The 25,966-nt window shown below is 38.7% G+C and overlaps 1 protein-coding gene across 5 annotated transcripts in view; it reads right to left on the reverse strand.

Moving 5' to 3' along the window:
* LOC111152345 (potassium voltage-gated channel subfamily Q member 5) overlaps positions 1 to 25,966 on the reverse strand; it is a 530,797-nt gene that overhangs the window by 118,274 nt on the left and 386,557 nt on the right. For all 5 annotated transcript variants that reach the window (XM_022510852.1, XM_022510851.1, XM_022510853.1 and 2 more), the window contains exon 3: positions 19,190 to 19,316. In XM_022510852.1, coding sequence (XP_022366560.1) covers positions 19,190 to 19,316 — 127 coding nt within the window. The remainder of the gene's footprint in view (positions 1 to 19,189; positions 19,317 to 25,966) is intronic.

Genomic DNA, 25,966 nt, shown 5'->3' on the forward strand with positions numbered 1-25,966 from the left:
TTATCTTTTCTCCTCCCTAGTTCAGGCCTATGCTGCCTCTCTCCTGGCCATCCTTGCCATCTCTAACCTGGACCAGGTCAGAGGACTAGTCTTTAGGACTGAACTAGGCCAGGAGTAAACTCTGTCTTTCCTTCCTCAAAACTATTTTGAAGTCTTTTTTTTTTCTTTTTTTAAAGATATATTTATTTATTTTAGAAAGAGAGCCCGAGTCGGAGAGGCAGAGGGAGAGGTAGAGAGAGAAACTCAAGCAGATTCCCCACTAAATGTGCAGCCTCACGTGGGGCTCGATACCATGACCCGGAGATGAAGACCCAAGCCAAAATCAAGAGATGGAGACCCAACTGACTGGGCCACCCAGGCACCCCTAAACTATTTCATATTCTAATGCAAGATTAAAGTATTAAAGTGACTGGGGCACCTGGGTGGCTCAGTGAGTTAAAGCTGCTGTCTTGGCTCAGGTCATGATCTCAAGGTCCTGGAATCGAGTCCCGCATCGGACTCTCTACTCAGTGGGGAGCCTGCTTCCTTCTCTCTCTCTGCCTGCCTCTCTGCCTACTTGTGATCTCTGTCTGTCAAATAAATAAATGAATAAAATCTTTAAAAAAAAGTGACTATATCCCTTCTCTGATCACAACAATTTTTTTTCAATACCTAGAACAAAGACGGAATGCTGATCCCTGGCATTCAAAGAGCTTTAGAAAATGCTCCTGCTTTGCTTGGAGAGCCCCCCTCCCCCACCCCGAAGGCTGCTTTCACACTATTAGTGCCCAGAGCTCTGACACGTACTACCCTGAGCCCTTCCTACCCTTCATAGCAGTGGCCTGTTTACATGCTAGTCTTTTCCAGTAACTCTAAGAAACTGAAAGCATGCAAAAACACTTATTTGTCCTTGTAACCTCAGCACCTAGCTCGGGACCTACCATAGCGTAAATGTTCAACACTTATTTGAAGGATGATTATTTGATGGGTTATGTGCTTATAGTAAGCAAGGAAATAGATTAATATTTTATTATTTCAAGAGCCTTAGGAATAATACAGCTAAATAGCCCATATTTTGCAGTGGAGAAGCTGAGGTACAAATATATGAAAGTTAAAAATTCCATATGTTAAAAAAAGCCCCACATAGATCGAAATCCAAAAAAAAAACCAAACCTGAAAAAGATATTCTTTAAAGTATAAAAATAAATGAATAAGAAAATATCCTGGTAGAAAATTGGACAGAAGGCACAAATACAAATTTACCTTAAGAAGAAGTAAAAATGGCCGATACACATATGGAAAGAAGTTCTTTCTAAGTTCTTGCTTTGAAATTTAAAATGGTAGCAGGCTCCAGTTAAATCTATTAAGCTGACAAAGTTTATAAAATGAATAGTCAATACCAGCAATAAGAAAGAGGAAAAACATTTTCATAGACATTTTGTCTTAGAATAAAATGGTATAACTCTTTGGGGGGAAAATTTTGGCATTATTTGCCCAAAGTATTAACTACTCATAACCTGTTATTTTTCAGTAATTTTGCTTCTAGGAATGTAATCTAATGAAAAAATTGTGGTTCCCAATACAGGTTTGCACAAGAATGCTTATTATACTACCATTAATTATGTAAAAATTAGATATAATCCAAATTTCTAATAAAAGTGGATTTATCAAAAATGATATGGTCTATCTATTCAGAGCAAGCCCTATGCAGCTCATGTGGCTGAGCCCCAGTCCTGGCTCTGCTTCTGATCAGCTAGGTTACCCAGGTGAAGTTACTCAATCCTCTGCCTCCATTTCTTTATCTGCGAAATGAGAGTCATAAAATTACCTATTTCACAGAGTTGTTGTGAGAACAAAATAAGTTGGTGCATTTGAAAGATCTCAGTACAGTGCTAACACATAATACTTTTTTTTTTTTAAAGATTTTTTATTTGTTTATTTGACAGAGATCACAAGTAGGCAGAGAGGCAGGCAGAGACAGAGAGAGGAGGAAGTAGGCTCTCTGCTGAGCATAGAACCTGATGCAGGGCTCGATCCCAGGACCCTGAGATCATGACCTGAGCTGAAGGCAGAGGCCTCAACCCACTGAGCCACCCAGGCGCCCCAACACATAATAAATTTTATCTAATTTATTATTAGTAGTAGTAGTATCATGGATAACTATGTAATCACAAAACATCATGTGTTAAAAGAATATTTATTAGATGAGAAAATGTCTTCTCCAATATATCATTTTGTAAATAAGTGATTACATAGCAGGATACATAGATGATCCCAATTTTGCCTTCAAAGGATTTTGTGCTCTTACAGTATATATCAAAATAAATACTGTAAGTACCCATGCCTGCATGCTAACAAGGATTATCTTTGGGTGGTAGGACCATTTCTGCATGAATTTGTAATTTCTTAGTGCCTTATATATATCACATACCAGATGCTTTATTGCCAATAGAGCAGCAAGACAAGGGAGAATTAAAATATGTGGTTCCATTATATTTGCCTATGTACACAACATTCTAACCTCTCAAAAGAAACAGAGATGTGCGGAACAAAGTGTGAAAGCATAAAGAAAAGTGATCTATACCTAGTTCAACCATCAATTCTGCCATTAACTAGTTTTGTCACCCCTTCTCTCTTGGGGCTGGTTTCCATATCTTCAAAGGGAGATGCATTGAAGTGAAAAGTGGTCAGGGAAGTTTGTAACTCCAAGTTCCTATAATTCTAAGTGGTACATTCTTTGTTGGGACATTAAATGGTTGGATGGTGATGCAGTAGTGGGACTGTTTGGGAAATGATTTTTCTCATAGTAACTGTTAAGGCAGTTATTTCATCCATGTACTAGTTGATTCAACAAATAATTTTTATTGCATGATGGCTATAAGCCGTGCTCTGGAGATAGAGCAGTGAATGAAACAGAAGGTTTTTCTGCCTTCAAGGAGCTTATGTTCTATTGGGGTGGACTGACATAAGGCAAGTCAATAAGTACAGAATACAAAGCCAGATAGTAACAAAGTGTCTTGAGAAATAAAAAAGCAGAGCAGGGGATGGAGACATAGAGGAGAGGGAGTGCTATTTCAGATGAGATGGCTAGGGAAGACTTCTCTGAGGAGATGATGTTCGAGCCCTGATCTAAAGAAGTGAAGGGCTGATTGTGACCTTATCCAGGAGGAAGCACTCCAGGGAGAAAAATATAAAGATCATAGGCAGAAGCATGGTTCTTGGATTTAGGGGGAGAGAGAAAGGTCAACTTAGTCTGAGTGGAGTGAGGAAGGGAGAGGGGCCCTGGTCAGATCATGGTGGCTTTGGCAAGAGCTTTACACATCCTTAGAGTTGGGAATGGGTTTGGGGCAGAAGAGTGCAGGATCCCATTTGTATTCTACAAGATTGTTCCGGCTGCCTTTGGGAAACGGAACAAGACGGGGCTGGACGGCAAGAGTGGAAGTGAGAGTCCAGTTAATAAGCCACATGATGGTCTGGACAAAAGGGAGAGCAGTTTTAGAAGAGCAAGGTTCAGTGAGGAGGAGCTGAGAAGTAGTTGGATTTGGGACACGCTGTGAAGACAGGGATGTCAAGACTTGCTGAAGGGTTGGTGGTGGGGTGTGACACAAAGAAGGGAGGCTGAGGGTGACTTTTGGGTTTTTGGCCTGAGTGACTGAGTTAATGAAGTGCTATTTACTGAGATGGGGAAATCCTGTGGTTGGGGTAGGAAAGCAGAAATGACGCCCATTTGAGGGTAAAATGGGCAGTTCAGTTTCGGCCTTGTTAATTTTGAGATGCCTTCTAGACATCTGGTAGACAGCAGGTGAGGCTAGAGTTCAGAGAGAGAGGTCAAGGCTGCAGAGTCAGGCAGTAGGTGTGTGTGTGTGTGTGTGTGTGTGTGCGTGTGCATGCATGCGTGCATGAGCACATGTACACACATGCATGTGTTTCATGCTATAGGACTAATCTCCAATATTAGTAATATACTGAGACTTTGCTTCAGAGTGTGACCACAAATATTTAATTTCATATATGGGGTACAGATTGGAGGATGTAAGGAAGCTGTGTTTCTGTTATTTATAAAACAGAAAAGAAGCATTTGTCCTCTGAGAACCATTGTAATGAGTAGGAGGCAAACACAGCCTATTTAAGGCACGCCATAGTATCTTGAGTAAATTACCTAGGTGTGATCCCATCAGCTCTTAATAAATCAAAAGATGAAGAGTCACGTGTATTTCTGGATATTCAGAACATGTTTTAGGGCAATGACACCATGGCTTTATCTTAGGTTCCTTGATACAGAAAGTACAAGAAAGGCTTTTAGAAGCAGCAGTTTCCCCACGCTGATATCCTCAGATGTTTAAAATGTTCTCCGAGTACCTACTCTCCTGCATACCAAACGCCAAACCTGCAGTCAGTTTCAGTTCAACAGAGCCTCATGCCAGTATTTGGCTACAAGTCTAAAAAAAAGATTTGGATCTCCACCAGTGAATGATCAAGGTTGAAACTGCTGCTGGAAACCCCCTAACATCCTATGATGAAATCCAATGCTAAGGTAGCTCGTTCAGTGTCCTAACCCGAGTGTTTACACATCAGTCAAACAATGCCGCTGCAGGTTTAAATTGACGGAGTAAAAACAAAATCCTAGCTTTCAGTGCTTCCTTTTTGCACTTACTCTAAGCAGCTGAATGACACGGACTCTGAATCTTAGCAGCCAGCTATGGTTAGTATTGGGATTTGTAATCTTCTCTCGAGAAACTCGATACCCTATTTCCAGATGACAAGCAGGTGTGATTGATCATCACCTACTACTAAAAGTTTTTGAAAGAATATCTTCAGGAAGTTCTTTGAATAGACCGTGCTATTTGGATTTTGCAGATGGAGATGCCATTTCAGCTAAAATGTCACTAAGCAAAGGACACCTATGGATGGCAATTCATTCTAAAAATTATCTGGGGAAATTGAGAATTACCTGGTACACCTGGCTCTCTTAATCTTTTTCAATGCACAATCTGTTATTTTTAGAAATAAGAAATGGATAAAGTTTAGGCTTCTGGATAATCCTTAGGGATAAACACTGGGGTGTGAAAATGGACTTTTCCTTCTGTGAAGAATGAAAACATCGTGCTTTAAAGGAGTGAATTTGAGTAACTACCTGCCACAAATAGACACCTGAATCTCATTATAATTTTGAAAATCCTAATTGGTGCCATGTACAGCTCTATGATGTCCATCTATCTGTATCTATAGGGGAGTTATTAACTGAATAGATCTTGTTTAATTACATGTCGAAGTTCCATCTTTAATTATAAAATCCTTGCCAAATTTGCCTTCATTGGCACCACACAAGAAGTTTTAAGAACTTCAAAATTCCACATTTGCTTTTATGTTTACTGGTTATGAACCTTACAAAGCATATAGCAGTTCTTATCCATGCTTAAAAGGAAAGAAATAGCGTTCTAGAGAGGCTCATAAAAGATAATACAATGTTACTTCCAGAGACAGAATTGGAATTCCCAGCGACCACCTCTGGAAGCTGCGGCTCAGATTGCAAAACATATTGCCTCATAACAAATCCTAACACTGAGGGAAAATCCCACTTTGGACTCACTTTCTTTTCATTATCAATTCCTTCCTTACCGTGATGAGCTTTTTGAGTAAGACACGCTCTGTTTAAAAATAAAACAGGGTTTATTGAAAACATGTGATGCTATAATCTAGGAATCCTTTATAAAGAGGCTGGAGAGGATTTGACCAAGTTCGATACCATTCAGGAGCAGGATATTTTCCCACAAACCAACTGTGGAGAAGTATCAAGAAAATGTAAGTCAAAAATAGTTTCAGATGTGCACATTTTAACATTATGACCGGTAAATACTCCAGAAAACCACAGAAACTTGATAAGAGATGGATTCTTAAGTCACACGATGGCAAATGTCCTGGGGATTAGCTACAGCACTTTGATCTCCAAATTCCAGACACAGATTTGGAGTCTGCGGTAGGGGCTAAAATCAAATATTTAAAACGTTTTGCAAAAGGCAGGAGTAAAAATATTGAGAAAAAGGCAGCATGGGAATAGAAGAGCCTTGTCTACGAATACAAGCAGGCAAAATACGCACTTTTTAAAAAAATGTCAGCACATTCACATGACCAAATTAAAGTAGGGAACTGAAGCAATTAGACAAAAAAAAAAAAAAAAAAGCAGGCAAAAATTATTCTTCTGAAACCTCCTGATAACCGAGGCAAAGGTGCTATTTTCTAGCATTCATTGCTTAGATAACTGCCACCCATTTTTTCTTTATTTCTTCATATTGTTCTCACATTGTGTGTGTAGAGGGTGCAATGGGGTTTGAGGTTTTGCATACGAATGTCTACTAGCTAACAATGTTTTGAATTTTTTAATCCCTCAATACACATTTATTGTGGCAAGAAAATTCGAGGAGCTGGGTATATAACAGTAAAGGGTATGGATAGGGCATGGGTGGAGGTGGTCGAGGCAAATACCTTTGGCCCACACAGGGAGAAAAGACAGTTGACATAGAAGACACTGAATGGAGTGGCCCCAATCTCGGGTGATGGATGCTATGACAGGAGGAAAACAAGAAGTGTAGTGCAGAGTCAGTTTACCTAGTTAAGGGGTGAGGAAAGTCCTCCTGGGGGAAACAGGTTAAGCCACAATTGACAACCAGTCAAAAACAAAGCTACAAATTGTAACCCCCTCTTGTTACCCCAACATCCTTTAGGTACCATAACACAACCATTTTTGTGATGATCACACCTAAAGAGCTCCAGACTCAAAGAGTTCCTGGTGTGGTTTCTTCCCTTCCTTTTTTAAAATAAAATTTATTCTTGTTTAAGATATGTGCTCTCAAATTCTAAAAATTTATTATTGAGGAAGATAGTTTGAGAAAAGAACAATCAACAAAACATCCAAAGAGGTCCTACCAAATTTTTTCGGATTGTATTTATCAATTCTGGGATTGATGAGAATACACGGACACCATTACTGTTGTAATTCAGTTTACTATCACTAACAGTTGAGTATGTATTACATGCCAGGCCCTATAGGAAGCACTTCGCATGTATTACCTCACTTAATCTCCTTGGGCAATTTTTGAGAAGATATGACTGAAATTCCGAGTTTGAAAATAAAGATACATATGGAGAGCAAATTAAGGCAAATGGTAGGTCACCTTTTAGAACAGGGTTTTGTTAAGAGAGTTAGAAATGCTATTGAAATAGAGAGAATGCTAAATGTTATCTCAGTTTAGGATTGTGGACGTTCATGTGAACATCCGATGGTAGGTTATCTCTGACATTGTCCTTCTTTGCAATGATAAAAATGCCTTGAGTGAGATTTTGCACAACTGTATCTTATATGAACCAATCAACCCAAATACTGCTATGCACGGATAATAATAGACATTTACACTGTAGGCAACAGTTCTTTTTTAGTTTTGAATAGTTAATATATTTATATTGTTTAAGTATCAAAATGATATAAAGAAGTAAAAAAGAAAGCCAAGAAACAGCATCTTATCTACAGAGAACAAACAGATGGTTACCAGAGGGGAGGTTGGTGGGAGTAGGGAGGACATAGCTGATGGGGATTAAGGATGCTCTTGTTGCGATGAGCACTGGGTGTTTTGTGGATGTATGAAATGACTATATTATACACCCGAAAATAATATTACACTGTATGTTAGCTAACTGGAAATAAGTAAGAACTTACAAAACAAAAAAGAAGTAAATGATGAGAAACTTACTTCCCCCACCTGTTCCCATTCACTTTGTCCCTACCCATTCTTCCAATGTTGCTTTATAGAAATAAAAGCAATATGAATATATACTCTTTGATTTTTACCCAAAGAGTAACACACTCTATATGCTATATGACAATGTTTTTTTCTTTCACCTAATATATTTTGGGTCCTTCTGTAGCTCTACAGAAAGATCTTTATTGCATTCTTAGTTTATTCAGCTATACTGAATACTTACTATACACTGATGGAACTATTAGGAAGTAGAATTCCTGGGTCAAAGAGTAAATGCTATGTAACTTTAGTAGATATTGACACTTTTTCATAACAGTGATACCGTTTTGCATTCCTATGGAATATCAGTGCCTCTTTACTTATAGTCTAATTGAAAAAGACTGTGGCCAGATTTTGGATTTTTGCTCACCTGATAGGTGAGAAAATGTTATCATTTTTATTTATTTACTTATTTATTTTTAAGATTTTATTTATTTGTCAGAGATTGAGAGAGAGTGTGAGTATACCAGAGCACAAACAGGGGAGGGGCAGGCAAAGGGAGAAGCAGGCTCCCTGCTCAGTAAGCAGGCTATTGTGGGACTTGGTCCCAGGACCCTTGGATATGACCTGAGCTGAAGGCAGACACTTAACCAACTCACCCACCCAGGCATTCCCATTTTATTCTGCAGGAATCATCCTTTGAGGTTGCAATGTGATTATATTATATATAATATATATTGTATTATATCCTCTAGCAGTCAAGCATAACTAGTACTGGTGTCAGTAAAGTTTATTTGGATAAGGACTCTCTCCAAAGTAAAGTTAGCTTTAAATAATGGTGCTTCAGGAATTTTTGCAATATTGACTTTTTATATTAATTGCTGCCTCAATACTTCATCTACATAAACATCATATTTACATTCATTTGCCAGAGCATGAAGAACTCCTCCTTCATGGGTTAAATTTTCATTTGTTTCTTGACCAAGTGGTTAAATATGAATTTCAGAAACTTCTGCTTATTAAAATAATTTTCATAGAAAAACAGAGAGAGCAGAAACATATATTTTCTATGAAAATAAGAAATGCCATTTAAGTCAGCCTAGATGTAATTTACTGTCATGAAATGATCTAGGCATTTCTATATTTTAAAAGGAATGGTCATGCTCTGGAAAACAGTTTGGAAGATTCTGATAAACATACACTTATCACATAACCCTGTAATCCTACTCCTGGGTGTTTACCCTGGAGAAATAAAAACTTATGTTCATACAAAAACTTCTACATGAACATTCATAGCAGCTTTATTTATAATAGCCCAAATCTACAAACAATCCAAATGACCTTTAGCAGGTAAATGGATGAACTGTGGTACTTCCACATGATGGAATACCATTTCAACAAGAAAGAGAAATGAACTATTGATACACACAGTGATCTGGATAGATCTCAAGAGCACTATGCTGAGTGCAAAAAAAAAAAAAAAGAAAGCCAATTTCAAAAGACTGAATAGATGATCGTATGATTCCATTTACATAACATTCTAAAAATGAGAGTTATAGTGATGGAGAACAGATTAGAGGTTCCCAGAGTTTAGGATTGGGGGAGGGAATTACTTTTGAAGGGATAACACCCCAAATTTCTAAGGAGGATGGGAAAGTCTGTATCTTGATTGTGGAGGTGGTTAAATTAATTTATACATGTGAAAAAATTTCATTTCAGTGTATATAAAAATTGAGTGAATGCAAAAATTGTGAATAAGAATAAGGTCTGCAGTTTAGTTAATAGTATATATCGATATAAACTTCCTGGTTTTGATAATTGCACTATACTTACATAAGATGTTATCATTGGGGGAAGGTGGGTGAAGGGTATATGGGTACATGGGAACCCTGTGCTATTTTTGCAATTTCTAACTAAGTATAAAGTTATTTCAAAATAAAAAGTTGAAATAAAGGCCAGATCTTAGGAAGATGACCATTGAGAGAAGGAACTGCACTTTTTATGATACTAACATCTCTTTTCTTTTAGACTTCATATTAGTTAATGTCTGTTGTGGGGTGTGGGGAGATTTGGGGGTAGGAATGAGACCTCACCATATGGTTTATTTATTTGTTCCTATGCCACATGGGAGTTGTGCAGGGAGATAATGTGGTGTCACAGAAGTCAGAACTTGATGTGCATCTATCTCCCCTTCCTCCCTCCTTCTCTCCCTCCTTTCCCCCTTCTCTTCCTTCCCTTCCTCCCTCCTTCCTTCCTCTTTCTTTATTGATTCTCTTGCTTATATGCTGTGTGATCCTTGATAAGGCCCTTATTCCAAGTTTCAGTTTTTTGACATATAAAATAGGGATCATAATCTCTTCCAACTTAGTATGATTATTAAGAGTTATGTGGGATAGTCCATAATCATGATTTACAACTTAAACCATGAAATTTTATTCCTATTCATGTAACACCAGGTACCCCAACTCCTAATTTCTTGGTATTTTTAGCTTCAAAGGTTGATTTCTTATCTAAATACAGCTCTTAAACTATCATCTCTTTTCTAATGTGCATGCAGGAATAGACGGTGGATGGACTGGCATGGACACAGCCACAGTGAATTAGTGGAAAATTATCAAAAGCAACAAATAAAGCAAAGCCTCACTCATCACTTCCTTTGGTTTCAAGGAAGACTGTAAGTTGTGCATTTAACTCAATGGGGTTCTTGCTTTTACCCCAGAAGGAGCATAGAGGGGAATTATGCACGATTTTCTCTCTTACTATTTAAAAAAAAAAAACCCAAAACCTTATGTTTTATTTCTGACAAAAAAGGTGGTTCCACAACATTTTCAAGTGGAATCTTTGCTTATGTTTCAAAGTAAGAAAAATCAAAAAGTCCTTTGTTAACTGTGGCCAGGAGAATGAAGTTCATCTTTCCTGGCATCAGACAATAATCAGAGCATGCTGAAAATGGGGATCCTGAAAAGAAAGTTGCTCATCTATATAACACGGTCTCTCACCAACCTGTTAATGAATTCATTTTCCCTGCGCTTTCATTATTCTTCCGCGTGTAGATTAAACGGATTATAGTGTAATTAAATTTGACTCTTGCAAGAGGCAGTGCTTTAGAGCTGTGAGCTGTGGGGAGGCTGGTGTTCTATTCCTAGCTTCACTGCTAACTTAAGGGCTGAGCACAAAGCACCCCCACTTCCCGGAGCCTCAGTTTTTTTCTGTCTATGGAGGGAGATAAACAACATCTCAGAGGAACATGGTGCTGCTTTATGAGTTCTATAACTAACCAAGCTCCAAATTCCTTTATAGAAAGGTACTCTTTGAAGAATTAAAGATGCATTTATATTGTTGTTGTGACTCTTAATAGGAATAAAGCTTTAAAATCTAATTTTAAAAGCCTCCTACTGCACAGTACATTATCCACGTTCTTAAATACTGCAATCGGCTGTGCACTGAGCTGCTCTGCGGTATTTATTAAAAAAAAAAAAAAAAAAGGCAGCACCGTGAAGATATACTGTAGAACATTTTCAAAGCCATGTGCAGTGGCTTGAACTGCAGGACTTCCTCTGAAGTTAATGGGACTCATACTGGCAAATTCCAAGCACCACTTTGAAAATTTACCCCATAGTGACAGTTTAATGCTTCTTATTGATCATAAGTCTTCGGATAATATCTCAAGGCAAAAAGGGACAATGTCCCAAAGGAAACAAATAATCTTTAATGACATAAATCTGCATTGCAACCATCATAAGAGGCTGCAGCCAAGTCCTCTGATAAGAAGCCCTTTGGGAACTGCTCATTGGTGATGGTTACCAGTGGGGCTGTAAAAAGATTTTCCATGACACGCTCCTAATTGAGTTGCTCACAGAAGATAACACATTTTCTTTTAATTTTGAAACATCATGTTTCTAAGGGTGATATGTACCGATGCATGGAAAAGTCAGAGGGAATAGATTTACATTCTTCTGAATAAGTAATAGTTTAGGAAGGAATGATAGGTAGTTCAAACAGGTACTAAAAAACCCCAGAGCCTTATATAGCCACACTTTTCATTGCCTGATCAATTTTTTTTTTTTTTTTTTAAACCCAAATATTCACCGTTAGACCTTTCAGAAAGCTATTGGATGCCTGGTGGGGGCCCATCTCAAGAAACTGTCTTGCATCATGCCTGATGCAAGACTATGTATGTACATAGTCCTCAGGGTGTGATGGTCCCTCCATCATTTCCTACTACTCTGTCCTGCTCGTGGAACTCCAGCCACAATGACCTTATGTTTCTTCCTTATATAAGCTGTTGGGTCACAAGAATATTTGTAACTACTATCCCCTGGCCTGGAAAAATCTGGCCTAAATCTCATGAATGGCTTCTTTTTAATATTCAGGTCAACTTGAGTGTCCACTCCTTAGAAAGACTCTCTTGGGCTGTCTAGTCTAAAGAAGACCTTCATCTCTCTGTTTTATTTTTTTTCATTGCAATTATCTCTAATTGACACAACCTTGTTTTTAAAAAATTTATCTGTGTAGGGGCGCCTGGGTGGCTCAGTGGGTTAAAGCCTCTGCCTTTGGCTCAGGTTATGATCCCAGCCAGGGTCCTGGGATCGAGCCCCGCATTGGGCTCTCTGCTCAGCAGGGAGCCTGCTTCCTCTTCTCTCTCTGACTGCCTCTCTGCCTACTCTCTCTCTGTCAAATAAATAAAATCTTTAAAAAAATTAAAAAATTTATCTGTGTATTATTTTTCTCCATCCACTAGAAGATTGCTCTATAAGGAGGCCCTTGCCCACTTGGTACAACACAGACTCCCTAGCATATGGAACCATGCTTGGACATGGTGGATGTTGTATAAATGTTTGTTGAATGACTAAGCTCAAAACCTCGGGTATCTTTTGCTTCTCTGTCTTATATAATCAGTCATGATATTCTATATCTTTCTTACCAAGACTACTTCTACCTCCACCACCTTTGTTCTATATCAGCATAATTAGTCTCCCTCCTACCAGTTTTGCCTTGCTCTAAGGACACAGGAGAACATACTCTCACAGGCAGGTACCTTGTTTTATTCATCTTTGTGTCTCTTGCACCAAAGATCATCTTTGGCACATAATAAGTGTTCTGTGAATGATTTTCTTACATATCCATTTGCTAGTATGTAATACTAGTTCAATATATCATAGTGCTCTACTGAAATTTATAGAAGGTGTGGGAAATAATCTTTAGCTATTCATTTCCATCTAAGGGCACTCACTGTCTATATGGTCAAGACATATCAGCTAATCAAGCTACTTTATAAGTTCAAATTTGTACTAAGTCAACAATTATCTGTTTTGACAAGTCTCTGTACAGTTTATAACATTAACAAACAGTAGAAGACATTTCTGGGAGTAATATCTCTTCTCTGGCAATATCCCCAATTAGGAAATACCCAGAGAACTTTATGATAACATTGCTCAAGAAAGTAAGCAATCTGATACAAGGCAACTAAGTCTATTTTAGAGCCCCATTTCCTTTTTAGGTTAGAAAGCTGCAATAGATAACCTGATTTAGTTGATATAATAAGGCTGATACATAAAGCCAATACTGCAATTAATATTTTATAAAGTTTGGCTTCTCATTCAAAGATCTTGGATTCCTAATGATGAACATGAAAATATCAGATTCTTTGTTTGTAAGTTAATGGCAGTGGGCAAGTTTCAATTAAACTTGATTTTAAAATACAAGTAAACAATAAGGGCAATCTTCTTACAGTTGGGTAGTGTGGTACAATGGGAAATAAGTTACCTGGTCATTGTCCTGGACTTCTGGCATATAGCTCCTAAAACCCTTGGAATCCCTGGAGTGGTATCTTTTTATGCTAATGAGATGACTTGTACCTGGGGGTCCCTAGACAACTTCAGGATGATGGCTGGTTATGAGAAAGAACAAGGCATGATTAGAGAGTTGGAAATTTCAGTTCTACCCCCAGACATCAGGGAAGGGAACAGGGCCCAGAGACTGAATTCAACGACCAATAGCCAATGATTGAGTTAATTGTGTCTATATAATGGAATTGCTATGAAAATCTCTAAACCACGGGGTTCAGAGATCTTCCAGATTGGTGAACATGCCAAGGTGCTGGGAGGGCGGCATGCGTGGAGAGGTTACGAAAGCCCCATGTTAGTCATTCCTTTACCTCAAGTACCTAACCCTATGCATCTCTTCCACTTGGCTGTTCTTGAATGGTATCTTTTATAATAAACTGATAATAGTAAGCAAAGCACTTTCCTGAATTCTGGGAGTCATCCAGGTGAATTATTGAACCTGAGGTGGGGGAGGGCTATGGGAACCCCCAAATGTGAAGTCAGCCTGGCTGAAGTGTGTGTGGCCTGGCATCTGAAGTCAGGGGTTGGGAGAGTGTCTTGTGGGACTGCCCTTCACCTGTGGGGTGTGTGCTAGTTCCAGGTGGTTAGCATCAGAATTCTGTGGAATGGTTGAACACGAAGTTAGATGAATCTTGGTTCTTTCACCTACTATATGTCTTTTTTTTTTTTTCCTTAAGATTTTATTTATTTATTTGAGAGAGTGAGAAAGAAAAAGACCACAAGCAGGGGGAGCTGCAAGCTCCCTGTTGAGCAGGGAGCCCGGTGCAGGACTCAGTCCTAGGAAGCTCGATCCCAGGTCCCTGGGATCATGACCTCAGCTGAAGGCAGATGCTTAACTGACTGAACCAGCCAGGTGCCCCTTACCTACCATATTTCTAACATTGAACAAGCTTCTTAAGCTCAGTCTTACTTCACCATTTGTGAAAAAGGGTATTATAATACCCATGTAAGATTAAATAAGGCAATATTTATAGAGCGCTTAGAGCAGCACCTACCATATAGCAAGTCTCAATGAATATCAGCTATTAACTAGAAGGACTGAAATGACTTTAGTGTTCTGTGATGCATGAATCTGACGGGATTTAAGCGTTTTCAGATGGTCCAACCAATCACATGGACGGAATCTATTTGCACTGAAGGAGTCTGAATGCTGAGAATTAAAGAGTGGAAGCAGAAGAGTAAATGACCCTCAGAAAATCATCTCAGAGACAAGAATTTCTACTAAATGAGAGGAGAGATTGGAAGATCTGGAAAATGACATGGTTCAAGAGCAAGTCTCTTAGAACAAAAGATGGGGAAGGCAGAGAAATGGAAACATGATGTTTCAAATCTTCAGTTTAGAAGCCTGTGGCGGTTCAGGCAGTCTCTGATGTAATTTCTGAACACATTAGTGGCTGCAGTTGCCTTTTAATAAGATGAACTCACAGATATACTAGGGTGGCCTTGGCTGTGTGGTTGATTTTAATAAGGGCTTCGATTTGGTTTTAGCCAAAGCAGAAGTTGGTTATATTTTTCCTCATTAAAAAAAATACATTTTCCTGAGTGACTATTATCTCATGTCAAAAGCATATATGCTCAACTCATGGGGGAAACATCTATGCTGTGCTTCGCCTCTTTTGTCTTCTTGTGGAAAGATTACACTGAAGGAAAACTGTTCAAATGGGAAAAAGAAATCAACTTATATTTAGCATCAAATACAGATCCAAGATTAATAATAGGCTGATTTTTTTCTGCTTCCCTGAGACGCACACTGCAAGACCGAGAAATATGGCTCTGTTATATGTCTTTAGAAAGAGTCACCAGAGAATCCAAAAGAGCCACTGTGAGAAGTAATTTGTTGGCTTCCTGACACATCAGGCTCATTATCGTGATCTAAGTACCCGGCTTTGGTACTATTTGCAATTTTCAGGGAGGTCATTAATGAAAGCTAAGAGAAAGAATGACTAAGAGATCAGTCTTGGAGGTTATTTCACACATTCTCGATCCTGAGGCCATTGAGTGAGCGTTTGGTGTTTGAATGTAGAGAAATCATAAAGTAGCCAGTCCAGAAAAGTGAAGGGCAGCTTGGGTAGTCAACCCCAAAATATACTTGACTCTCCAAATTGCTAACACAGTGGTTATTGCCTATGGCTGTAGACATATTAACCTCAAAAGAGCCTTCAAGAAGAGATGTAAATTGAACACAGAGGTATAAGGAAGAATTCTGTAATTCAAGATCAAATTTTACCAGTTTTCAAAGCAAATTCCCCAAACTAAGCAGAGATAAATCAATATGGTAATAAAAGAAAGCATCTAATTTAAAAAAAAAAAACCGGAATAAATTTTTTTCCCCCTTAAGTTAAAGTTGTTCAAAATGTGCCATCCAAACACAAGTATGTAATGATTTTGTGATTTAAAATGCTCCTCCTTCTGGTTAGGATGCAGGGCTAGAGAGGGTAGGCAGGTCAGGGGGGGTAGTTCTAGTCTTGGGGACTCAGCCTGTGGGGCATCTAGCAGCTTGTGTCCACAAACTATCAGCTTGGTCGGGCTCAGTTCTGTATGAGGCTCGCTAACTAACCATGGCAGTAGCTTCGGTCTGTTTCCAGCTAGAAAGAACAACATTGATGTGCCCACAGAAAGCATTTCCACCATTGAAGAACAGCCAGGCCACCACTGTCTTTTCTATATCCTTTTTCTGAATGCTGAAAATTGCTGAAAACACTTGGGTGTGTATTTGGCATGTGAGAGTAATCAGATCTTACAAATGCATGGAGCCTTGAGAGATCAGCTCCGTTTGCAAACTCGGAGCAGTTTTCACAGAGAGATGCGAGACACGCTATTTCCTTTTTTTTTTTTTCCCCCATTTTACCATAATACATTAGGTTGAACAAGGGAATTACAGGTTTCACTTTACATTGCACTCTATCATTTTACCACTGGTATCAATCACTTTTATGGGCCTATTAAACAGGCCTAGAATGGGTTTCCACAGTCACCTGCTACAGCCCGCTGCCTTCAGACAGATGACATTTGGTTCCTCTGCGTGGCTTAAACTTTACTGACTTCACACTGAAGAGCCCCATTTGAACATGCTCCACTAGGACATCAATTTCGCTGGACCGAGACAGGTCCAAAGGTGATGAAGATTACAGATATCCCAGCATCATTTTTAGAACCATGTATTCTACCAAGACCACAAGGATCTGAGACAGGAAGAGAACAATTAAGGGACAAAGATGTGCTGGAGGTACCTAGAGCTGAAAACAGCTATCAAAAGGCAGCAGGCATCTGGGAGAGAACTTTCTTTTTAGGTTGGAGACCAGAAATATGTTGACATTACCACTGGAATTGGAACAAAGCCAATTTTTAATTGGTTTTAAAATCTAGAATGGAGGGCCACCTAGGCGGCTCAGTCTTTAGCCTCTGCCTTCCGCTCGGGTCATGATCCCGGGGTCCTGGGATTGAGCCCCGCTTCGGGCTCCCTGCTTAGCGGGAAGCCTGCTTCTCCCTCTCCCACTCCCCCTGCTTGTGTTCCCTCTTTCGCTGTCTCTCTTTCTGTCAAATAAGTAAAATCTTTAAAAAAAAATAAATAAAATCTCGAATGGAACATTCTTGCAGTCACCCATGAACCGACGTCATCCTGTAGAAGCTGAGTGAATCTTGGCCAACCATCTGCCCTGTGAATTGTTTTATTTGGGCCCCTTATAGGAGAGAAAGTACTTGTGCAATAGTTTCACATGAAGTAAAAGTCCTTCCGGATGTCTCTGGAGCACAGAATTCAAAAAGAGAAAACGGTCTCCAGAGAGAAAAATCAAATGCCTTCATGGATATGCCTTGGGATTGGGTGAACCTGCAAGTCTGGGAGTTACTACCTTCTCTCCACCTCACATAATAGCTTCTGAAAAGGACTGAGGACAGGCAGCAAGACAAACAGACTGCATAAGTATTTCAAGATAGGTTTAACTTAGAATTTTACTAGACTCACCATTGTAACTCCAATGCTTCATACACAGCCACATCTCCCTCCATAAGGTTTGATTGACTGGATGGTGACCCTTTCAAAATGCACTTAGACTGAAATGAACTCAGTGGCAGTGTGTGGGGGGGGCCACCCTTTCTCCCATCCCCAGGACAGTGCTCCACCCTACACAGCAGGGATGGAAGGAAGGATTCTTCTCAACAGTGCCCAGAGAGGAGCAGACACTTTCTCCAATTCCCTCTGAAGGCTACCCTGTGGTTATCACAGGGAACAGGGGGAAAGGAGGAAACGAAGGAGATTAATCGGCAATTCCTGACACCACAAATGAAATGGAAAACAGGCTGTTGATGAAGATAGTCAGACAAGCTCATAAATAAAAACATAGTTCCTCAGATGGGAAGTAGTTGAAATAAGTCAGCCTCATCAAGAACTTTTAGCATTTGGGTTTGAATGGCTGCCAAAGAAATGGGAAGAAAAAAAGAGAAGAAAACCAAATGTAACTTTTATACAACAACAACAGCTTTTATATCTAGGGTTTTCTCACCCCCACCCCCCAAGGAAGAACATTCTATTTTTTAAAAATAGGCTATATTCTTCAAAAATGTTAATGTTCTATGAGACAAAGAAAGGCTGAGGAGCTGTACTAGATGGGAGGACACTAAAGGGAGAGGAGAGCTCAGCGCAGCAAGTCATCCTCGACCTGACCGGCACTGGAGAGGCAAGCACGCTGTGAAGGACATTATTAGGTCAACTGATAAAACAGGAACACAATCAGCAGATTAGCTGAAGTATCGCATGAATGTTCAATGTGTGGAAGGTCATGTAAAAGAACAGCCTTATTCTTAGGAAATCCACACTGAAACATTTAGGGATAAAGGGCTATGAGGTAGGCAATTAACTTTAAAAAATAATGAATTAATTTTGAAAACTGAGATTGGTTTTCAGTTTTATGGTAGGCTTTTAAATATATTACTAGGAGATGCCAGGTCTCCAGCCCAGAACGCTGTACGGCATCATCATGAGAAAGGATAACTTCAGGCTGGTCCCCAGGTGGTGGAATCCCCCTGAAGCTGCAACAGCTAGAAAGCCGCAGAAAAGTGGTGTTCATTCGGGGGCTGCCTGCAGGTACCCAGGCATAAAGTGAGCCACACTTGTAATCATTCTTGAGGCATGATGACTGACACGCTTTATCAGGGCTAATACACTGCTGTCTGCTCCAGGTGACTGAGCTTAAAAGGAGTATTGCTCATATTGTTGAGCCAAAAGGGGCTTTTATACTTATTGAAATCAATGCTTTCCTAATTCAGGACACTGCTGAACCATACATTTCTGTGTAATTTAATTTGATACAAGTGGATATTCTAGAACCAGACCGTCTGGCCCAAACTGCCAGCTCCATCACTTTCTACATGTATGACTTTCAGAAACTTATTTCACTGCTCCTTGCCTCAGTTTCCTCATTTGTAAAATGGGGATTAAAAAAAAATAACTGACCTCATTGGATTATGGTGGGGATTAAATGAGTCGACACTTTTAAAACACAGAAGTGCCTGGCCCATAGTAAATATTCCAGGAATGTTATTTTTGAATATTGGTTAAATATTGCAAAAGAGAAGACAGAAGAAAAAAAGATGTAGTGCCATAAATTCATTATCTAGGACTTTGATATTCACCTATAACACAGAAAGGTTTTCGGGCAAATCTCAGTCTTCCTTGCCATCCTCTATAACGACAACAGCAACCCGCAGACCAGATTCGAATGATGAACTCCAAACCAAAGACGACAATCATCACGAACTCCTAAAATATGAAATAAGACATGTTAGAGAGAGGTGTTATGGAGCAAACCACAGCGAGAAGCTCCTGGGCATTTCTGGACATTCAGGCACTTCATCTAAAGTATAGCTGTTAGTGCCCCGAGTTAGCCCCTCTTCTTCAAGGCGAACTAGCCCTGGAGCACACGTGACCCTACATTGTCTGCACTTCCCATCACGGCATGCCATTCCTATTCAAGTCCAACACTGTACGAGTTTAGGAGTCAGCTTTAATACTAAATGTGCAGGTTGAATTACAGCTCTGCCTTGTGCGGCATATAGAGAGGAACTGACGTCAGCCACCCGGTAATATGTGAAATATCTGAAAATCAGGAGGGGACCTTGAAAACACAGCTTTACACTTTTACAAAAAACAGACTTTCATTCTGCAAGAAGTGATATAATCCTTAAGTCCTTAAGAGTCGTTCTCAGAGAAAAAGAAGTAAACACATGGAAGGATACTGAGTTCTTCTGTTATGGTGTCAAAATCTTCTTATAAGACAGCAAGTTTCAAAGGTGTGTGTGTGACACATATATTCTTTGCCTGAAATGAGACCCTGATCTCCAGATTTGAAGCTTGTTAATGCTTCTGTTGTCTTTTGGTGAGAGATACCCAGAATATAACACCTGCTCTGGGGAAATGACTGAGATTATTTAGGAATAGCTGGGAGTGAACCCTGGGCAAAGACCAACTAACATGGTACGTTAAGTAATGGGTCATAGAATGAGAAACCAAATGGGATTTGTAAGAATAAAGCATCTCTGGAGCAAGCGTGTCATAGTCACCTTGTTGTCCCTTTAGATGGAGAGGCACTGAGTCTACCAAAATTTATTTTCCTTTAAAAAATAATTCCCTTTCTTTTCTTTAAACAAGGGTCGACTTAGCATTTATAATGCAGAATGATGCGCATTAATTGATTTCTATTATAATTAATTACAAAAGGGATACATGGTCTTTATTAAAACATTTAAACATCACAGAAATAATATAAAGCATAGAAAGTAAAGATCCTAATCTCCCACCCTGAATCCCAAGATAAAAACTGTTATCAAATTTAGAAAAATGGCATTTTTGTTGCAAGTTTCAGGCAAATGTCTCTCTCTTCAGTTTGCACATGTGATAATATGTCACACTTTTGTGGAGCCCAGGAGAGAGAGATTATTCTATCCTGTTATTTTGTACTAAGCAACCCACAAATATTTCTCATGATGAAAAATAAATCTCCACTGTCATCGCTGCTTACTTATAGGGACTTAAAACTTGTGTTTTAAAAGTGTAGACTCGTTTAATCCCCATCATGATACTACGAGGTAAGTATTTTTTTTTAATCCCTACTTTATGAATGAGGAAACTGAGGCCAAAGTGTCAGAACACCTGTACTCAATCCAGCACACCTTTCCACACAGAGAAAACATGACCCAAGATGCCCATGTAGACTGCCTGTGTCCAGTCTAGTTTTCATGGCAGGTCCACTTTTTCATCTCTGCTTCTAACCCCTACTTGTGCCAGGAAACTCAGCACACCACTGGTGAAAGGTCTTATTCTAAGGGATACCCAAGAGCTTGAGCAGCAATGCACATCAGACAATGGTTTTTCGTTTTCATAGGAATGGATGACACCAGGAGATGCATGGTCATTATTCTGAAGTAAGGCAGGCCACCACTGTACCGTTTCTATGTTACCCACAAATTCTTTACTCAGGGCCCGTTATTCAGGAATATTGCTTGCAGCTGGGTTTTTTTTTTTTTTTTTTCATTAGGGGGAGATATCCTTCATTTCCAAATAAAATAAGAGGAGGCTGTAATTGAATCTTACCACAGGGTCACAATTTCTGCCTTGGGGGAAGTATACTAGGGTCAGAAGTCTCTCTTTGTTAGACCATTACTTGGTTGTTCTCTACAAGGGCTAAAATTATTTTTTACAGATTTGTTTATTTGTGTGAAAGAGAGAGAGCAGGCACGCGCAAGCAGGGGGAGGGGAGAGAATGTCAAATAGACTCCCTGCTGAGTGCAGAGCCTGCCTCCGAATTGATCTCACCACCCTGAGATCACGACCCTGAGACCATGACCTCAGCCGAAACCGAAACCAAGAGTTGGACACTTAACTGACTGAGCCACCGAGGTTCGCCTAAGGGATAAAATTTCTAATCCTTGGGTAAGCAGCAATGGAGATGAGAAGTCAGCAGATGACTGTGGGACATTTCTTTCAGGCCTGGAGCTCAGGCTGTGGGAGATGTGATAGGGAACAAAAGTATGAAAACCACTTTGACCAAATTCTGTCTATTGGTTCCTAAAATACCCACTTTATTTCAGTTATAAGGAACAAAATGTTATTGACTCCGAGAAGGGAGAGCATCCTGAATCTGACAGGTGGGGAATAGATGTAATGCCGTGTATTAAATCTCCAGAACTTACTCATCTTGCATGACTAAAACTTTGTATCCTTTGACCAAAACCTCCCCTTTCCCCCTATCCCTCCAGTCCCTGGCAATTACCATTCTACTCTCTGCTTTTATGAGTTTGACTTTCTTAGATTCCACATCTAAGTGAGATGATGCAGTATGGTCTTTCCATGTCTGATTTACTTCACTCAGCATGATAGCCTCCAAGTTCATCCACGTTATTGCAGGTGGTAGGGTTTCTTTTTTTTAAAGGCTGAATAATATTCCATTGTAATGTATACTCCATATTTTCTTTATCCATCTGTGCACTGAGGGACACTTAGGTTGTTTCCATATTGAGGCTATTGTGACTAATTCTGCAACAAATATGGGAGTGCAGTTATCTCTTCGAGATTCTGACTTCATTTCCTCCAAATACATGCCCAGAAGTGGGATTGCTGGATCATAGTTATATTTTTAATTTTTGGAGGAACCTCCATACTATTTTTTGGAGGAACCTCCATAATATTTTCCATAGTGGCTGCACCAATTTACATTCCCACCAACAAGGTATAGGGTTCCGTTTTCTCCACATCTTTGCCAATACTTGTTATCATTTGTCTATTTGGTAATAGCCATTCTTACATGTGCTGAGTAATAGCTCATTGTGGATTTATTTATTTATTTATTTCTAACACATGATATGTTATTTGCCCCATGGGTACAGGACTGTGAAATATCAGGCTTACACACTTCATAGCACTCATCATCATTGTGGTTTTAATTATCAGCATTTCCCAGATGATTAGTGATGTTGAATGCCTTTTTAGATACCTGTTGGCCATTTTCATGTTTTCTTTTGAGAAATATCTATTCAGGTCCTTTGCCCATTTTTAAGATCAGATTATTTAAAAATTTTTTTTTCCTTAAAGATTTTATTTATTTATTTGACAGAGAGAGATCACAAGTAGGCAGAGAGGCAGGCAGAGAGAGGGGGGGAAGCAGGCTCCCTGCTAAGCAGAGAGCCCAATGTGGGGCTTGATCCCAGGACCCTGAGATCATGACCTGAGTTGAAGGCAGAGGCTTAATCTACTGAGCCACCCAGGTGCCCCAATTTTTAAATTTTTTTAAATTAAAAAATTTTGTTTGCTATTCAGTTATGGAAGTTCCTTATATATCTGGATATTAATTCCTTATCAGATGTTTCATGTGCAAATGTTTCCTCCCATTCTGGAGGCTCTCTCTTCACTCTGTTGATAGTTTCCTTTGCTATACAAAAGCTTTTTAGTTTGATGCAATTCTACCTATTTTTGCTTTTGTTGTCTATGATTTGAGGGTAGTATACAAAAAGTCATTGCACAGACCAATGTAAAGAAGCTCTTTTTCTACATTTTCTTCTAGCAGTTTTATAGTCTTGGGGCTTACATTTAATCTTTCATTAATTTTGAGTTGATTTTTACATATGGTGTGAGAAAAGGGTCCAGTTTCATTCTTCTGCATGTGAATATCCAGTTTTCCCATTCGTGGTAAAACTTTCCACAAGTTAGGATTAGAGATTTATTATCCCAATTTGATAAAGAGCATCTAGAGAAAATCTACAGCTAATGTCATAGTTAATGGTGGAAGATTGAATGCTTTCCCCTAAAATCAAGAACAAGGCAAGATGTTAGTTTCATCTCTCTTATTCAACATGGTTAAATAATACAGTCACTTTGGTAAGGTAAGTAAAAGAAATAAAAGGCACACACACTGAAAAGGTAGACATAAAACAGTCTCTATTTGCAGATGACATGATTGTCTCCAGAGAAAACTGCAAGGCATCTTCAAAAAAAAAAAATGCTTAGAACTAGTAAGTGAGTTCAGTAAGGTTGCAAGATTAAAGATCAACATACAAAAATCAATCACATTTCTGTATACTAACAATGAGGAGGTCAAAACCAAAATTAAAAGCACAATATTATTTATAACCATTCCAAAGAATATAAAATGTTTAGGTATGCACTTAACAAAACATGTAGAGGATATGCATGCTGCAAATTACAAAATTTTGATGACAGAAACCAGAAAAGACCTAAATAAATAGACATACCATGTTCATGAACTGGAAGGCTCAACATAATAAGGATGTCAACTCTGCATAAGCTGATCTACAGGTTAACAAAAATTTTATCAAAATCCAGGCAAGCTTGCTTGCTTGCTTGCTTGATTTTAGAGAAAGAGAGCATTTGTGCATGCAAGTGCAAGGAGATACAGAGGGGATGGGACAAGGAGAGAGTATCTGAAGCAAACTCTCTGCTGAGTGCAGAGCCTCATGTGGGCTCTATCTCAGGACTCTGAGATCATGACCTGAGCCGAAACCAAGAGCTGGACACTTAACCAACTTAGCCACCCAGGCACCCCTCTGCAAACTTTTTTTTTTGTAGACACAAACAAACTTACTCTAAAATTTATATGGAAAGTCACAGGCCCTAGGATAGCTTAAAAATATCCTGAAAAAGGAGAATGAAGTGGGAGGCATTAATTTATCTGATATTAAGGCCTACAATGTAGTTTTAGTAACAAGACTCTGGTATTGGTGGAGACACATATAGAAAAATGAAACAGAACAGAGAACTTAGAAATATACACAGACAAATATGGATTTGGATAAAGGTACAAAAATATGGGTTTTTTTAAAGCAAAGGTAAAAAGCAATTCAGTAGAGGAAGAAATAGCTTTTTCAAGAAACGATGCTGGGGCAATTGGACATCGATATGCAAAAAATATGAACCTTAATGTATATCTCACACTTTAATAAGAGTCAATTCAAAATAGGCCTTAGCCTTAAATGTTAAAGCTATAAAACTTTTAGTAGAAAACACAGGAAAAAAATTTTGGAATCTGTGTTAAGCAAAGAGTTTTTAGAGTTGACATCAAAAGCATAAGAAATAAAGGAAAAAAATTGATAAACTGGGCTTCATCAAAAAAGAGGTTGAAAAAGACAAACTATAGACTGGGAGAAAATATTTGCAAAACACATATCTGACAAAGATCTAGTATCTAAAACATGTAAAAACTCTCAAAACTTAACAGTAAAAAACCCAGATAATTCAATTAGAAAATGGGCACAAGAAATGAACAGATATTTCACTAGAGATGATGTAGGGATGGCAAATAAGAATGTGAAAATATATTCAACATTACTGGCCATAAGGGAAATGCAAATTAAAACCACACGAGATAACACTACACACCTATCAGCATGGCAAAAATAAAAAATCATGTCCACACAAAATGTCGGGGAGAATGCAGAGAAACTGGATCATTCATGCATTACTGGTACAGCACAAATTATTTATAGAAGAAAACAGTTTGATAATTTCTTAAATTATATATTAAATTTTATATATTATATATATTAAATTTCTTAAATAACTAAAGATGTAGTTATTATAAGACTCAACAATTATACCCTTGGGCACTCATGCCAAAGAAATAAAAACTTAGATTTATACAAAAACCAATACCTGAATATTCACAGTAGATTTATTCATAATGACCCAAACCTGGAAACAGTCCAGATGTCCTCACTGTGTGAATGGTCAAACAAGCTGTGGTACATCCACACCAGGGACTACTACTCAATAGTAAAGATAAATGAACTACTGATACACAGAGCAACTTGGATGATTCTCTAGGGAATTACACTGAGTACATTACATTTTTGAAATGAAAAAATTTTAGGAATGCAGAGCAGATTACTGGTTGCAAGAAGTCAGGGGTGGGGAGAGAGGTGGAAAGGAGGATGTGAGTATAGTTATTCAAAGGCAACTTGACAGGTCCTTGTGGTGATGGAGCTATTTGGTGCCTTGACTGTTGTCTTGACATGACTCTCTACATGGGATAAAATTATAGAACTGAATACCCACATACAAATACATACCTAAACACATACAAATACTCCAAGGAAAACTGGGAAAATCTGAATAAGATCTACAGATTCTATCAATATTATTATCCTTTTTGTGATATTAGAGTTTTCCAAAATTTTATCATTTAGGGAAACTGCATAAAGTTTATGTAGGATATCTTTGTATTATTTCCAACTGAACGTTAATCAACAATTATTTTAGAAAAATTTTCAATGAAAAATAAAAGCCATCACCCATCATCTAGCCAATGGATAGACTCAGAAGAGGAAGTGTGTTCCTCTTCAAATTGAGATACTAGATAAGATCATACTGTGTTTTGGCTTAATGGTACTCACTAAATGACA

This window comes from Enhydra lutris, unplaced genomic scaffold (assembly GCF_002288905.1).
Source record: "Enhydra lutris kenyoni isolate GAN:26980312 unplaced genomic scaffold, ASM228890v2 scaffoldscaffold28, whole genome shotgun sequence".
In the NCBI taxonomy this organism is placed as follows: domain Eukaryota; kingdom Metazoa; phylum Chordata; class Mammalia; order Carnivora; family Mustelidae; genus Enhydra; species Enhydra lutris.